The 14,808-nt window shown below is 42.3% G+C and overlaps 1 protein-coding gene across 6 annotated transcripts in view; it reads right to left on the minus strand.

Moving 5' to 3' along the window:
• Positions 1 to 2,602: 2,602 nt before the first annotated feature.
• The window catches only part of csrnp1b (cysteine-serine-rich nuclear protein 1b), a 31,420-nt gene continuing 19,214 nt past the window's right edge, over positions 2,603 to 14,808 (minus strand). For all 6 annotated transcript variants that reach the window (XM_070895048.1, XM_070895041.1, XM_070895072.1 and 3 more), the window contains 3 exons: positions 12,646 to 12,905; positions 10,882 to 11,178; positions 2,603 to 8,485 (listed from right to left, as the gene is read on the minus strand). In XM_070895048.1, the coding sequence (XP_070751149.1) occupies positions 7,454 to 8,485; positions 10,882 to 11,178; positions 12,646 to 12,905 (1,589 nt within the window). In that variant the 3' untranslated portion in view covers positions 2,603 to 7,453. The remainder of the gene's footprint in view (positions 8,486 to 10,881; positions 11,179 to 12,645; positions 12,906 to 14,808) is intronic.

Below are 14,808 nucleotides of genomic sequence, written 5' to 3' on the forward strand. Positions count from 1 at the left end.
TATACCTGAAAGCCCAGGTTAGGAGTGTCTCCCACAAGTTCACCACCTAGTGGTCAATGTTCTTACGGTGTACAACTTAGGTCAGCTTATACATGGATTACAATGACAGTTAAATACATGACAGAGGCAGTTCAGAGAAGGTTCACTAGGTTGATTCGGGGGGGGGGGGTGGGGGGGGGAGGGTGGGGGGGGGGGAGGGGTTTGACTTATGAGGAAAGGTTGAATAGGCTGGGCCTCTAATCATTGGAATTCAGATGAGAGGAAACATAAGATTATGAGGGGGCTTGACAAGGTGGATGCAGAGAGGATGTTTCCACTGATGGGGGAAACTAGAACTAGAGGGCATGATCTTAGAATAAGGGGCCGCCCATTTAAAACAGAGATGAGGAGAAATTTCTTCTCACAGGATTGTAAATCTGTGGAATTCGCTGCCTCACAGAGCTGTGGAAGCCGGGACATTGAATACATTTAAGACAGAAATAGGCAGTTTCTTAAACGCTAAGTGGATAAGGGGTTATGGGGAGCGGGCAGGGAAGTGGAGCTGAGTCCATGATCAGATCAGCCATGATCTTATTGAATGGCGGAGCAGGCTCGAGGGGCTGAATAGCCTACTCCTGCTCCTATTTCTTATGTTCCCGTTCCTGAAGAACATTAGTAAACCAGGTGATAGCCCAGAACCACAACACTGCATGTATCCAGTAAGTTATGCAGAATCCACCCCTTCTGAAATTTTGGTGCCGCTTAGTTTATTTTCATTTAGTAATCCTCAAGTTGTTCCTCAAAAAATCAATTCCATCTTTCGCCAGTTAAGTTACCAGAGTTTTAATCACCTTTCTTGAAAATATGTACTTTGTTTCCCAATGCAACAGGATATGCACTGCATTCAGCAACTTCATAATCCCTGACCTCTGAAGATTTAATGGTCGTTCGCTCACACAGCTTTTTCAGGATATCAACTGAACCTCCTATGATTGGTGATGAAACTAGTGCTTATCTAGGTGAAGATTTTTTTTTTAAAAAGCAGAGCGATGCATAGTTGAAGTGTCATCTTTCAGATGAGACATTAAGCCTGTCTGCCCGCTCATTTGAATGCAAAAGATCCCATGGCACTATTTCAAAGAGCCGGGGAGTTTTTTCTCAGTGTCCTGGTCAATATTTATCTCAACCAAAACAGTGGTGTTTATACATTAACACAGTGCTGTTTTTGGGAGTTTGCAGTGCACAAATTGGTTACTGCGTTTCCCTAAATTACAATAGTGACTACACTACAAAAATACTAATTGGCTGTAAAGCGCTTTCAGAATCCAGAGATTGTGAAAAATACAGTACTACATAAATGCAAGCTCTTTCTATAGGAATAGAATGTGTTACAGTTTGCCTTCTACAGCTGGACTCATTTTTCCAACCAGTGAGCCCCCTCATCTTTCTCCCTACAACCTTGGTAAAGTTTGTTTTTCTTTGTATACTACCATCTGCCCTCAGGTCATTTTCATATCTTCAGTCTTCCACTGGAAGATTTGCAGGCCAATTAACAGCTTGCAGCATGAACCCTCCTACTATGGCCATAACCATCCTTGTATCAGTCGATGAGGTGGTTAGTCCTATACAACGGGAGGGTTTTATGAGCTCGCACAACCGCTGCATGTTAACCCGGAATTCAGAGTCAAAGTGCCAAACTCCAATCAGCAGGACTGTTTGTAACAGGGGCTTGAACCCTACACCTTCTCACTCAGGGAGGCAGGAATGCTACCATTAAACCATAAGCTCACTCCCCCTCAGATTGTCATATAGATCCTAAGACACTGTCTGAAGAAGAGTAGGGTGTGCTTCTGGTATTCTTGCCAAGCAAGGCTAAAAAGAAAAGCAGCCATAGTTTCTACTCCGAACTCACTACCTCGTAACTCCTGCTGGAAAATAAGAGTGCGTGCAGGTGCATGTGGAGACCTGACAATGATGAGATTAGGCTGTAACTTCACCCTCTTCACAGTCTTGTAGTCCACTGAAGTTCCCTAACTCGTGTCCTAACACGCACCAAGTCCCGCTCACCCATCACTCCTGTGCTCGCTGACTGACATTGGCTTCCGGTTAAGCAATGCCTTGAATTCAAAATTCTCATCCTTATTTTCAAATCCCTCCATGGCCTCACCCCTCCCTATCTGTAATCCAGCCCCACAACAGCCCTCAACAGATGTCTGCGCTCCTCTAATTCTGCCCTCCTGAGCAACCCTGATTTGAATAGCTCAACATTGCTGGCCGTGCCTTCTGTTGCCTAGGCCCCAAGCTCTGAAATTCCCTGCGTAAGCCTCCCTTTCCTCCTTCCAATATACCTCTTTGACCAAGCTTTTTTGGTCACCTGTGCTAATTTCTACTTTTGCGGCTCGGTGTCAAATTTTTAACCGCACAATACTCCTGTGAAGCGCCTTGGGACATTTCACTACATTAAAGACGCTATATAAATACAGGTTGTTGTTGTATCAAGATTCACATGAAAAATGACCTGGTCCCTAAATCACCCACTCGGGTGAGGTACCAATATACTCGGCATACGCCAGTACTTTCAGGAAAAACAACAAAGAAAACTGGAGGGAAGAATCACAAACAGTTCTTGCATATATAATTTTTTATTATTTAAAAGTATTATGAAAATGGCTTCATACGGCTTGGATGAAATGAATAGCATGTAATTCACCAACATATTTTACAGATTAAGCTAAATGCATGTTTTAAAAAACAATCATAGTACCATTCTGCAAAATTATTGAAGTCTTATATATATTATTTACATATTGAAGGCAAATGGGAGATGTACAGACAAATCAATTCAATACATATTATCTCAACAGTTTTGTAATAAATACCAATTTTCATCTTTTCTATGTACAAACAGGCAAAAAAAAAAATCATACAATGGAGTGAGATTTAACTTATTTACAGACTTCTAGTGCCTTTGAGAAGGAACGGAATTCAATTTTTGCCACATGCAACTGACGAGGGAAACAAAAAAAATAAATTAATGATTTTTAAAGGCAGTACAGCTGCATGTTGCGTGATCCAGGTGGCTTATGCAAAGAAACTTCAAGTGGGTGAAGGGCAAATAAATCGTTACATTGGCTACAGAAACCCATCCCCCAAAATCAAAAAAAAGCCCTTCTCCAACTGAACTGAAATGTCAAGTGAAGCTGGATGGATTGTGTCACTAATAATCCCAAGCCAAGTAAAGTGAAATTTAATAAATAATTTTGTTTACACAAGTCAGCAAACTTCATAGTGGAGGATCCCCAATCACCCACCTATTTTTTTTTTTAATATAAAAGTGTACCGTACAAAACCTGAAGCTTGTGATTTGAAATATTACATTTCGATATCAAATATAGTTCAAGGATGGAAAATGTTTGCCTCTATGATGCCCATCTATTTCCACTCACAAAAATGAGAAGGAGAGATACCAGACATTTGGTTTATGCACGACTTGGACATAGGGGAGACTATCATCCCTTGAATGTGCCCTCAATATTCTTCACTATGCCTTTCGTTTATGTTGTCAATGGGAAATTGGACATTTTTTTTTTTACTTTTAAGATGCCCAATGAGAAAGAAAACCAAAAGTCATCACCTGTGACTAATGAAATGGGAGTTATTTGACAGCATTCACTACTGATCTTAATAGACGTGATTGAAATTACAAATCAGTTATATTCCTGTACAAACGATTAACCGCATCATACAGACCTCCTCACTGTGCTATTTTAACGCATGTTAACCCGTTTAAGATTGAACAGAGGGAAATTTTGTATGAGCTCAGAAAGCACTTGTACTGGGATTGAGCTGATTGTAATCTCTACCCTACAATGTCTGCTGCTCTTCCTTTCTCCTCAAATTTTTGAAAGAAAGAGAGATTGAAGACAAGAGCGGTTATTTTTCAAATTGGTTAGTCCTCTAAAGTATCTGACAGACTAGGAAGAAAGCGGATACATCAGTAAAAATTGAAAATAAAAATAAAATCCTGTCACAAACACCAAGAGGTCTTTCGAAAATAGTTCAGCATAGGAGTATTAATTTTATGATCCCTTTCCAATTTGGGTTACTCGATCGTTCATGTCTTATTGCTATTATCCTACAGTGTCTTCTCTGCTACAAAAATGTTTATAGTTTCTCTGCATATTAGACACTGGGTTGAACCACGCATGCCACGTCCTCACAGAATTTCAATAAATTATAAAATGTAAAGCTTAAAAAAAAAATTAGCTACTTTGTGGAATTGTTTTTAAATAATTAAAGGTTTCAAATCCCTAGCACCTTTACAGAGCTACGACCTTCATGCCAAAAATACAGCCTAAAACACTAAACGTTTGAATGTAATCCACGCAAATTAATTTTTTGTTTGAAAAACGGTTTACCAAAAAGATACTTTTCAAATCTTAAAACACCCTCATTTTGCGGAGGTCTTGGAGAAAAGCCGAGAACTCACTATAAAGTATTTTACTTGACTGGAGCAGTGCTGTCACTAGGATTTTTAGTGATGATTTGGTAGGCAACGTTTGCATTGAAAAACACCCAAGGCAACACAGCTTTTCTCTTTCCGAACTTGGCTTGTGTGTGGAGAGTGCACTTTAGGCTGTGAGAAACACTAGGATGAACTATGGTGGTTACAGAATGAGGTCTGGCACTGGTGACAATAGGAGCCACTCCAGGTGATGAATTAAAAAGGTGTGGGATAAAAGTGCATAACCACAACTGCAACGTACAGCTGGTTATATGCAATTTTGTTTTTCCGTAGCATATTGGTACCAAGACTAGTGACAATACTGCTCGAGCAAACACTTAGTTATCATAACAGTGTAATGATCGGAAGGATCAGTGCTACTGAAAGGCTGCATTGCACTTCCATTGTTTCATTATTAAACCACAGTGCTTCTTGCAGTACTGCATGTACAAAAATAAATAAATACAGAAGTACAAAATAAATAAAAACTGCACATGTAATACTTGAGGTACAGTATCACAAAAAATTACTCATTAACTTCCTGTTATTTAAGACCTTGTCTCAAGTTGGCTTTATCAATGTACTTTGCACTTTACAAATTACAATTTGCTGGGCTTGGCTGTAGTTAAGACTTTGCATAGTAAGTCAGTCAATTTGTGCATCAACCCTTTGCCATTTATGTTGTAGGGATATATAATATATTTTTAAAAAGACTGCAAATGTTGAAAATCCAGGGGGGGAAATAACCCCAGAAAAGCTGGAAATGCAGAGCAGCTCAATCAGTGGGAACGAGAACGTCAGGCCAATGTCAAGTGAAGAAATTTCAGCGGAAAGTCAGGAAGGGTTACATTTAAAACTCAGATACCTGCTGTCCTTTTCCAGCATTTTATCCCAAACTTGCAATCTGTCGGAACTAAAAAGTCTAGATTGACTAGAAAAGGCTGAAGTCCAATTAAAGAATGCAGAGGTTCAATCCTATTCAATCATAAAGCGTGGACAGAATCCAGTAATCATTCTTTACATCATTGACGCGTATGCTTAAGAAACAGCCAAGTCTATTCATCCAGTGAACGAGACACTAGGTTAGCATCCAACAGACCATTGAAAAGAGATCAAAGATATTCATATTGGGGAAGTTGACGAATACAATAAATCTAAAGGTTGGCACTGTATCAACGCTCTTGGCACTAGATGTCACGAGCACAAATAGAAACATTAGATTTCCAATGAGATGTTGCCACATCTACTTTTGGTAATGGTCTCAAAATTGAAGCTTGGAGTCAAATTACAATCTTTAGTTTCAGAATCTAGATCCAATTGTGTAGACAATCTGTCACATTGGTTGGAAACTTAGCATTGGAGGGAGCTCAGAAGAAACAGAATTTAAAATTCTCATCCTGGTGTTCAAATCCCTCTGATGAAGGGTCACCGACCTGAAACTTTAACTCTTTCTCTCTACAGATGCTGCCTGACCAACTGAGATTTCCAGCTTTTTCTGTTTTTAGTTCAAAATTCCTCCATGGCCTCACCCCTCTCTATCTCTGTAACCTCATCTAACCCTGCAGCCCTGGGAGAACTCTGCGTTACTCCAATTCTGGCCTTGTACAACCCAATTCCCTTTTCCCCCACCATTGGCGATTGTGCCTTCAGCTGTCTAGGATCTTCGCTCTGGAATTCCCTCCCTAAACCTTCCCACCTCTCTCTTATCCTTTACATCTGCCTACCTTTTTCACCAAAATATGGGTCACCTGTACTATATCTCTATGTGGCTCGGTGTCAAATTTTGCCCGATAACACTTCCGTGAAGCATCTCGGGATGTTTTACTGTGTTAAAGGCGCTATATAAACTGAAAGTTATGTTGTTGGAACAACCTCAATGCACACTTTCACTGGACCATCTCATTTCCTGCTCTCAGAGATAAAAGGGGAAAGTTTCACAGTTTGAAACAAAATTCTCACCTAGCTATCAATAATTATTACTGGATCTAAAGCATCTCTTAACACCTATCCTAATGTACTATGATGGAGCTGCCAAAATGGCTTAGTGCGTAAATGCACTGTGCGCAGTGACAGTGAATCGTACATGCCAGGAGCGTCCGAGGTTCAGTGGATGGTTTGTGTTGTGTTAAGTCAATCTCAGACAAGCTGAGGTGTTCCAATGGGCTTCAGCCTTTGTGGCTAGAATTAAATCAGCCAGGGCACCTACTCCAGATTGTGATCTCGACATCCTCGCTGGAAAGAGCAGGTAGCTTAAGAGCACGGTTTCATGCTTGGCTGGTTAAACAGCCAGTTGGCACTCACTGTCGAGGTTCATGTGTTACAGGCATTGGAATGAGGTTATAAAGGTCCAGCAGCAACATGGGATTGTGGCCCACCATGTCTTCAGGATTGAGGCTGGGGTGGAGGTGAAACAAAAAAAAAATATCACAGTACATGATAGGTAATCAGGGCGGAAGAAAACAAAGGGACTCTTTGAATAGGACTGGTCACAAAGACGTCAAGTTATTGTCCAAATCATTTTAGCTGCCAGACGTCCATTGATAAGAAGCCAAACATGTAGAGACTTCTTCCATTTCCACTTTAACTGTCATCAGCAAATCATCATTTCTGTCTCACTCTTCACTAAAGTACCACCGATATTAGGCATTGATGCGTCACTATTACAATACACTCGGGGTTCAATTAACTTTCAGGTTTAAATATATAGCTCTCATAAAAATGACCACCAATTGATAGCCAGGAGATCGCTCCCACTTCTCCAAGTTGAAGAATTAATTCGCCATTTGTAGCCTCACTGGATCCAAGGTGAATACAATTGAGGGCTAATTAGTGGAGAACGATTTCTTGACTTATGATTTCAATTAGTTCTGCCCTCCCCCCCAATACACAAGTCATTTCATAAAGATATATATCTATTATCTTTGAAAAGAAAGAGGAGATTTTGGAACCAGTCACTTCAATAATCCGAAGTCAGACCTTCACAGTTTCCATGATGGATGTTTTGATGGCTTCTTCAAGGTGCTGACTGTCTGGGAAAGGTGTAGGGGGCTCTGGGAATGAATCTGCCGTGATTGGCTCAGCCAGACCAATCAGAGACTCCAGGAAACAGCTGCCCGGATCAGCTGCCTGGGAGAAGGTGGGAAACCCAGGGAACTGAAACTGGAGCGTCGGACAATTGTCCATGTTTTCATAGTCCTTCTGCGGGTTGTGAAACGATCCATAATTGAACTCGGAGAATGACTGGAAAAATTCGAAGGAGTCAGTCGACAGACTGAGGTCAGTGTAGCTTTTCGTGGACTGCTCCGGGCAGTGAGATGGGGGGTAGACATGGCTGCTGCCCTGCGTTGGAACTATATCGCCCAGGGGGAAACTCCCCTCCTGATTTGCATTCTCGTCCAAGCTGGGCAAGTGATTAGTGTAGTACTCAGTGTTGAACTTGAAGCTTTCTGTGCCACAGTGCTGGTCACCAGTCTCACAGAAAAAATCAGAAGGGTTAAAGTAAGGGAAGCCATCCTGGTTCTCAGCATCGTTACCGCACTCATTGTCAGAATCATTAAAATGGAGTATCCGGGCCAGTCCATCATCGTCAATGTCCGCAGTTTGACAAGACTGCGATGTATTATCCAAGAAACGGTCATCAACACCTTCGTCCACCTCCTCACTGTAATTCGACGAACTGGAGTCGGTCATGTCGCTGCTACAGCTGTTGTCCTCGGTGTCGTCGGACTCCTCACTGAAGTGAAAGGCTGGTGTTAAGGAGGCACTTCTATCCTGGAATGCAGCTTTGTCTGCCGAGTAGCCATAGTGCTGGGAATTTTCCAAGTGCGGCGTGTCTGACTCTCCATTCTTATTTTCACCGTTCGATTGCCGTTTCTCCAAGTCCAGCTTCATGATGGTATGGATGAAGTGTGTCTGTACTCTGGCAGAGTTGAACTCTATCCTACCCATCGTGTTACCACAGCCATCCTTCGTACATCCACAGGGAAAAGACATGCGATCCATCTGTACAATACAAAAGTGCACAGTGTAAGCCCTTAGGAACATTTATCAATATAGAAACATATGAGTAGGCCATTCAGCCCCTTGAGCCTGTTCCACCCATTCAATGAAATCATAGCTGATCTGTATCTTAACTTCATTTATCCGTCTTGGCTCCATATACTTTTATACCATTGTCTAGCCTGAATCACCAAACTCTATTACTCCCATACTCTAATTACATAGAACTAGGTTATGTTCCTCTCTCATTTCCCCAGTTCTTCAGTGAGGTAGACCTCTCTCTTCCCATTCACCCTAATGTAAAATCCAGAGTGCTTTTATTGCCGATGGATTGTTCTGCGCACACCTACTGGGGCCCTAGCTGGTTATCAATGATTCTCAGAGCTTTTTTTTTTGAGACAAGTTCCATCCAAAAATTCTCAGTCACTTGCATCCTCCCTAGCTTTATCTATATAAAAAAAATTATCTCCCAGCCTCCTCCTTCCCTTCTGTCTCTAAAGAGTACTAAAGAGTACATTATGTGTTCAAGTCTCTGGAGTGGGGCTTGAAACCACAATCTTCTGACTCAGAAGCCAGAGTGCTACCACTTAGCCAAGGCTGATACTTATGTAATACATTTTGGAATATGGATCTGCATAAAGCAAAAATCTCACTTCAGGAAGCAGCAGTATATAGATTTTACACAATTAGTGCTGTAACGAAAGTTTTTTTTTAAATAAAGAAAATGTCCAATTTCAAAAGCTTTTGACTGTCACTGGAAATGGATGGCTGTGAGGAGGGATTGTTAAGGTCAGGATTGTAGCTGGCTTGGTTTAGCATTACTGATGTTGGAAGCACATCCATGCAATAAAAATAGTGAACACTCAAGGAACAGAAAGATCTTTTTAAAAAGTAATTGACACCAAACTGGTGTCAGCTTGGCTCAATTGGTCGCATTTTCATCTCAAGGAAGGATTTAAACATGATCTAGGCTGATACTACACTGCAGCATTGAGTGCTGCATTGCTAGAGGCCCCTCATCCTTTGCAGGAGACTAAGACCCTACCCTGTCTGTTGAGTTAGCCATTAAAAGATCGTATGGGGCTATTTAAAAAGAGGAACAGGGAACTCTGCTTAATGGAAAATAATCTTCTCAACCAACACCCTTAAATATAGATCAACGTGTCATTCATCTCATCAGAACAGGAGTCGGCCATTCAGCCTCTCGAACATGTTCCACCATTCAATTAGATCATGGCTAATCGGTACCTCAACTCCATCTGTACCTCATTGTAGTTTGTGGGACTTTGCTATGTGCAAAATTTACCTATATAACCAGTTAATCTTCAATTCACTGTGTAAAGAGTTCAGAGATATTTGAGATACTTGATGAGGCATTATACAGACACATGTCTTTTGCAAAGCTTCAATTGTTATGTTGGTTTGGACATAAATAAACCAAGTCAGCCCACAGAGACATTTGCCACAAACAGTGACAATAAACCAAAAATGGTCCAAAAATGTAGGAGCCATTAATAGTGAAAGACTTTTTTATTTTAAAATGTGTATCAAAATAAAGAGCTGCTGTTTCAAAGCCACATACACTGCTCACTAAGCACCAGAGCGGTCTACTCTCCTGTCTCCACACAATTAAACATTTTGCATCTGGAACACACAGGGATTAAGTGTACAGCTCAATAAAATATGCTAGCTGTTGACAAGACAAGCCAAGCATGCAGACAAATCTGGAGTCAAAAAAATGCATTGTACGCCTCAGCCCCTTAGGCTACTTAATTACTTAACCTACATTTTAATTGTTAGAAGCTGAGCTGCTCCCTACCCTGCCATTCAGGTTTTTTCTTTTTTTAATATTAATTCTGAGATTTGTTATGAAACCAATGCTCGTTTTTACAAGCATTAATTCCAAGTAACTACCCAAAATTAAAATCCCAGCTTTAGAGCAACGGCAGGAAGGTACGAGCAGGCTCTGCTGTTGTATGGCTAGAGCTAAGTCTTAAGTGTGCTGCCAACTCTGCTGAGTCGGTAGTCTGACAGTCTACTGGGAATGAGGGCGGGGGGGGGGGGGAAACAATACAAGTCTCTTTCTTGAAATTGAAATATTGACAGATGCAGTTAACAGGAATTACTCTGGGTACATCATGGATAAATTGGGGGGGGGGGTCGATGTTCATACTTGAGCTGCTTTTTAACAAACAGACACAGAAGGACAGGCCAAGACAGAGGGACAGACTGAGATACTGAGTTAACGTCACAGCCAAAGTCAATGGTTTTGCCGCTCTCATTTAAAAACAGATGGAATCATGGGAGGGCAGTGGTTAAAAATAGATTAATTGTAATGCAGGAAACCAAAAAGTGACATGCTGCATAAAGTGAGACATTTCAATCAGTTGCTCACTTACTTGGCATTTAATTCCAGCCAGGCTACAGCTGCAAGTCTCCGGCTCACAGAAACCCTTGCAATCACAGCCGCAGTCCTCGCGCGACACCCGGATTGTGTTCAGCTCCCGTTTTTCCTCTCGGTCGATCTTCTTCACTCCGGCCGCTTTCAGCAGCGTGTGTCTTTTCTTGGCTGGGTATGGCTGCGGAAAGAAGCCGCTGTCGAGCTCCACCTCGTTGACATCGATATCATCGTCTGAGATGTCGTCGACAGTGAGCCGGTCAGCCTCTTCGGAGTCAGCAGTACCATTCTTAGTCAACTGTTTTGGGGAGGGGAGGGGGGGGGGGGGGGGAAGAGAGACAGGGGGGAAGAGAGACGGGGAGGAAAGAAAGGTGTTTTTTTTCAATAATAAAAACACAATGGCTCCGAATATTTACATTTACGGCACAAGTGGAGGCCACTTAGCCCATCGTGTCTTGCTAGACCAATCCCACTGCCACATGCTCCCCCTCAGCCCTGGACCGTCCTCTGCTCCATCTAGCTAATGCAATGCTGAACTAACAACACAGGGCCAAAAGGGCCGGATCAGTTCCGGGTTTGTGTCGAGTTGCTGATCTCAGCCAGGAAAGCTGTGGCTGAAGGACATTCAGGGCAAGTGATCTCACATTACAACAAAACCCTGGGAATTGGATAGATTTCTTGGAAAACATTTACAGAGTTATGGGGGAAATGTTCTGGGTCCAGAATGCACTGCCTAAAAGGATGGTGGACGCAGATTGAATAGTAATTTTCAAAAAGGAGCTGAAATATTTGAACAGGAAAACTGTGCAGGGCTATGGGGAAAGAGGAGAGTGGGACTTATTGGATAGCTCTTTCAAAGAGATGGCACAGGTATGATGGGCCAAATGGCCTTCGGTGCTATGAGATTTTATGAATTTCTACTTTGAATGTAGCAGAATTTGCTGCCCAATACAGATTTTAGCAAAATATGTCCCAGAGGCAGGTGAAATGCTGGTACCTGAGCAGACAGAGCATTATACTTTGCTAGAACAAATCATTTGCTCTGGCTGGGATTGACTTCAGTGTTTCCGAGCAATGGAAGAGCGAGCAGAATTCCTGCTCCTGATCACGATCCAGCGACCCTCACTGAAAAGTGCACAGATGTGCATAATGGGGGGAGCAAAACATTTGCTTTGGCCCTGATGCCCCTCATGGACCACCAGACTGGCAGCATTCACATAAGTTCACCGGTTAAGAACGGGAAAAATATTGGAGGGCAGCTAGTGCCTTTAAACTGGAGCCCATCTTGACTTTACTGCCTTCAGAACTGGATGAAAGAAATTTGGAAGTGGTTGTGGGAGGGGGTGGGAAACCAAAAAGCACGACAGATTTACTCCACCCCCACCTTGCAATATTTATTTTTTTAAATTCAATCTCAGGACGTGGGTATCGCTGGCAACGACAGCATTTATCACCCATTCTGACTTCAGAGGTCAGTTAAATGTCAGCAATCTCGGTATGGGACTGGAGTCACATCGAGGCTGGGTAAAGACGACACGTCCCCTTCCCTAAAGGACCAGTTGGGTTTTTAACGACAATCCAACAGCTTCGTGGTTGAGTTTACTCATACCAGATATTTATTTCTAGATTTCTTTCAACTGAAATTCAAATTCTCAAACTACCATGGAGGGACTTGAACTCATCATATCTCCAGATTATTAGTCCCAGTCTCTGGATTACTAATTCAGTAACATAACCACTACACTACCATTCCCAGGTTTCATACCTGCAGCCTTAAAGAGTCCAGCTTCTGTTCTTTCAAAAGTTCCTTGATTTTCTTCCAGCGAACGAGCTCCTGCTCTTTGGCAAACTCCGCCAGCGTGTACTGCCTGCATGAGCTGTGCTTGTTGGCCATCCCCAAGGTGCAACCGCCCTGGCTCGGAACGCTCGTGAACCCCTGACACCGAGCAAAGTAGAACACGACGACACGGTCAAACTGGACGTTGTTCTTTCTCATGCGTTTAGTTCTCTTCAGGATGGGCACAGCTGAAAAACCAGAAACAAAAAAAAAAAGAGAGAAAATAAAGTTAACTATTTTGCTATTAAATGTCAATCAATAGAGCTCATTAAAAGATTGTTGCTAGATTTATTTTGTGTATGGAAAAAGAGAAAAACTAGCATTTACACAGTGCCTTTCACGAGCCCAGGACACCCCAAAGTGCTTTTCAAGTGTTGTCACTTCTGTAACGCAAGGAAATGCAGCTTCAATCTGCATATGGCAAGGTCCAAACAGCAACATCAATGAGCAGATCATCTGTTTTATGTGTTGGTTCAGAGACAACCGTTAGGCAGGAATCTGGGAGAATCACCCGTTCTTCTTTGAATAGTGCCGTGGGATCTTTTGCGTCAACCCAAGAGGGCAGGCAGGGCCCTCAGTTTAATGTCTCATGCGAAAGACGGCACTCTGATAGCGCAGCACTCCTCAGTACTGCACTGCCGCGTCAGCCTGAATTATGTGCTCAAGTCTCTGGAGTAGGGCTTGAACCCATGGCAGAGGCGAGTGTGCTACCGACTGAGCCAAAGTTGACACCTACTTCCTCCAAGGAAGTGCAAATCTTTCCAGTGGCCTTAGCTGTTAAACATGCCAATGGGTTTGAACTTGATAGAAGAGGCTTGGACTTAATATTATGGCCCAGTGATTGTGTCTGAACAGTAACACTCAGGCTCAGTGTAATCATCCGTGTGGGGTAGACGCACGTGTCTGTGTGAATGCTTTCTTTGGAGCATCAGACAATGCAGTTTATGAGAAATGATGGTAAATTCACCAGGATAAAAGAAAATTAGGTACATTTCCTATTTAAGCTAACAGCAAGAAAAAAAGCATACACAAAAAACCCCAGCACAATAGAATAACCTTGGTTTCAACATTTTCTTTTTTTTTTGAAACAAATGGACAAGGAAAGGAAGCAGCTACTCAAGTCACATGGAGCCTCAGCACAAGATTTAATATTGAGAAAATGCCAAACTGTAATTAGATTTCCTGACAGTTTGCTAGTTTCAAGGAACTCGGTTGCCGTGCTGTCCACTGAAAACTAATTTTAAGCACGTCAGTACAATTTTAAGCAGATTATTACAAATGCTGTTAGCACGAGTTTTTTCTCTGCAATAGTGACACAATGTAGCACATGCTGTTCGCATACTGCTTTATAAACCATTGATCCCATTCCTCCAATTCTACTCAGCTTCACTGGAGTACAGCACCACAGGGGGCTGACAGCCTGCTGTTATGAGTAGTACAGCCACTATAGCAGCTGCTTTACCAGAGTGGCTATATTTCCACGTGCAAGTCTGAACACTTCAATCATAGAAGGCACCACAGACCAATCCTGCCCTCACCCAACCTGGCTCAGCACCCTCGCTGTTGCCCCTGCTGAATTTGGCCAACTAGGCACAGATTTTCCTGGTCTCCGATGACCCATGGCCATTTTGTATATTGTATTTATCCAGTACTGGTGAGTTTCTGACCTCAGTTGGGCTGGCAGGCCCCCTCATGTGGGGGAACCATGCCCAAATTCACAGACCTAATCAGGTACCAACTCGACAGCCTACACTGGCAGACTCTCCAAATTAGTGAATACTAGCTTGTGATACACAAGTGCTTATGCCTTCTTCTCAGAGAAGAGTGCACAGTGTGCACAATGGGGCAAGGAAAAAAAAAGCAATGAAGCAGCTTTTTGTCAGTGTGACAAAGCTCTCTTCTTTCTAAGATCAAGCTTTTAAAACAAGGTTCTACTTATCTTAACATGTGCCTCTTGCATGGAGCAAAAGGTGCTTTGTGTAACAGTCCTGTAGATGCTGGAACCCACCATGAACTTGCATTTATATAGCACTTTAACTTAGGATAACATCCCAAGATGTGACCCAGAAATGTATTCGGACAAAAATTGAC

Source organism: Pristiophorus japonicus, chromosome 1 (assembly GCF_044704955.1).
Source record: "Pristiophorus japonicus isolate sPriJap1 chromosome 1, sPriJap1.hap1, whole genome shotgun sequence".
NCBI lineage: Eukaryota > Metazoa > Chordata > Chondrichthyes > Pristiophoridae > Pristiophorus > Pristiophorus japonicus.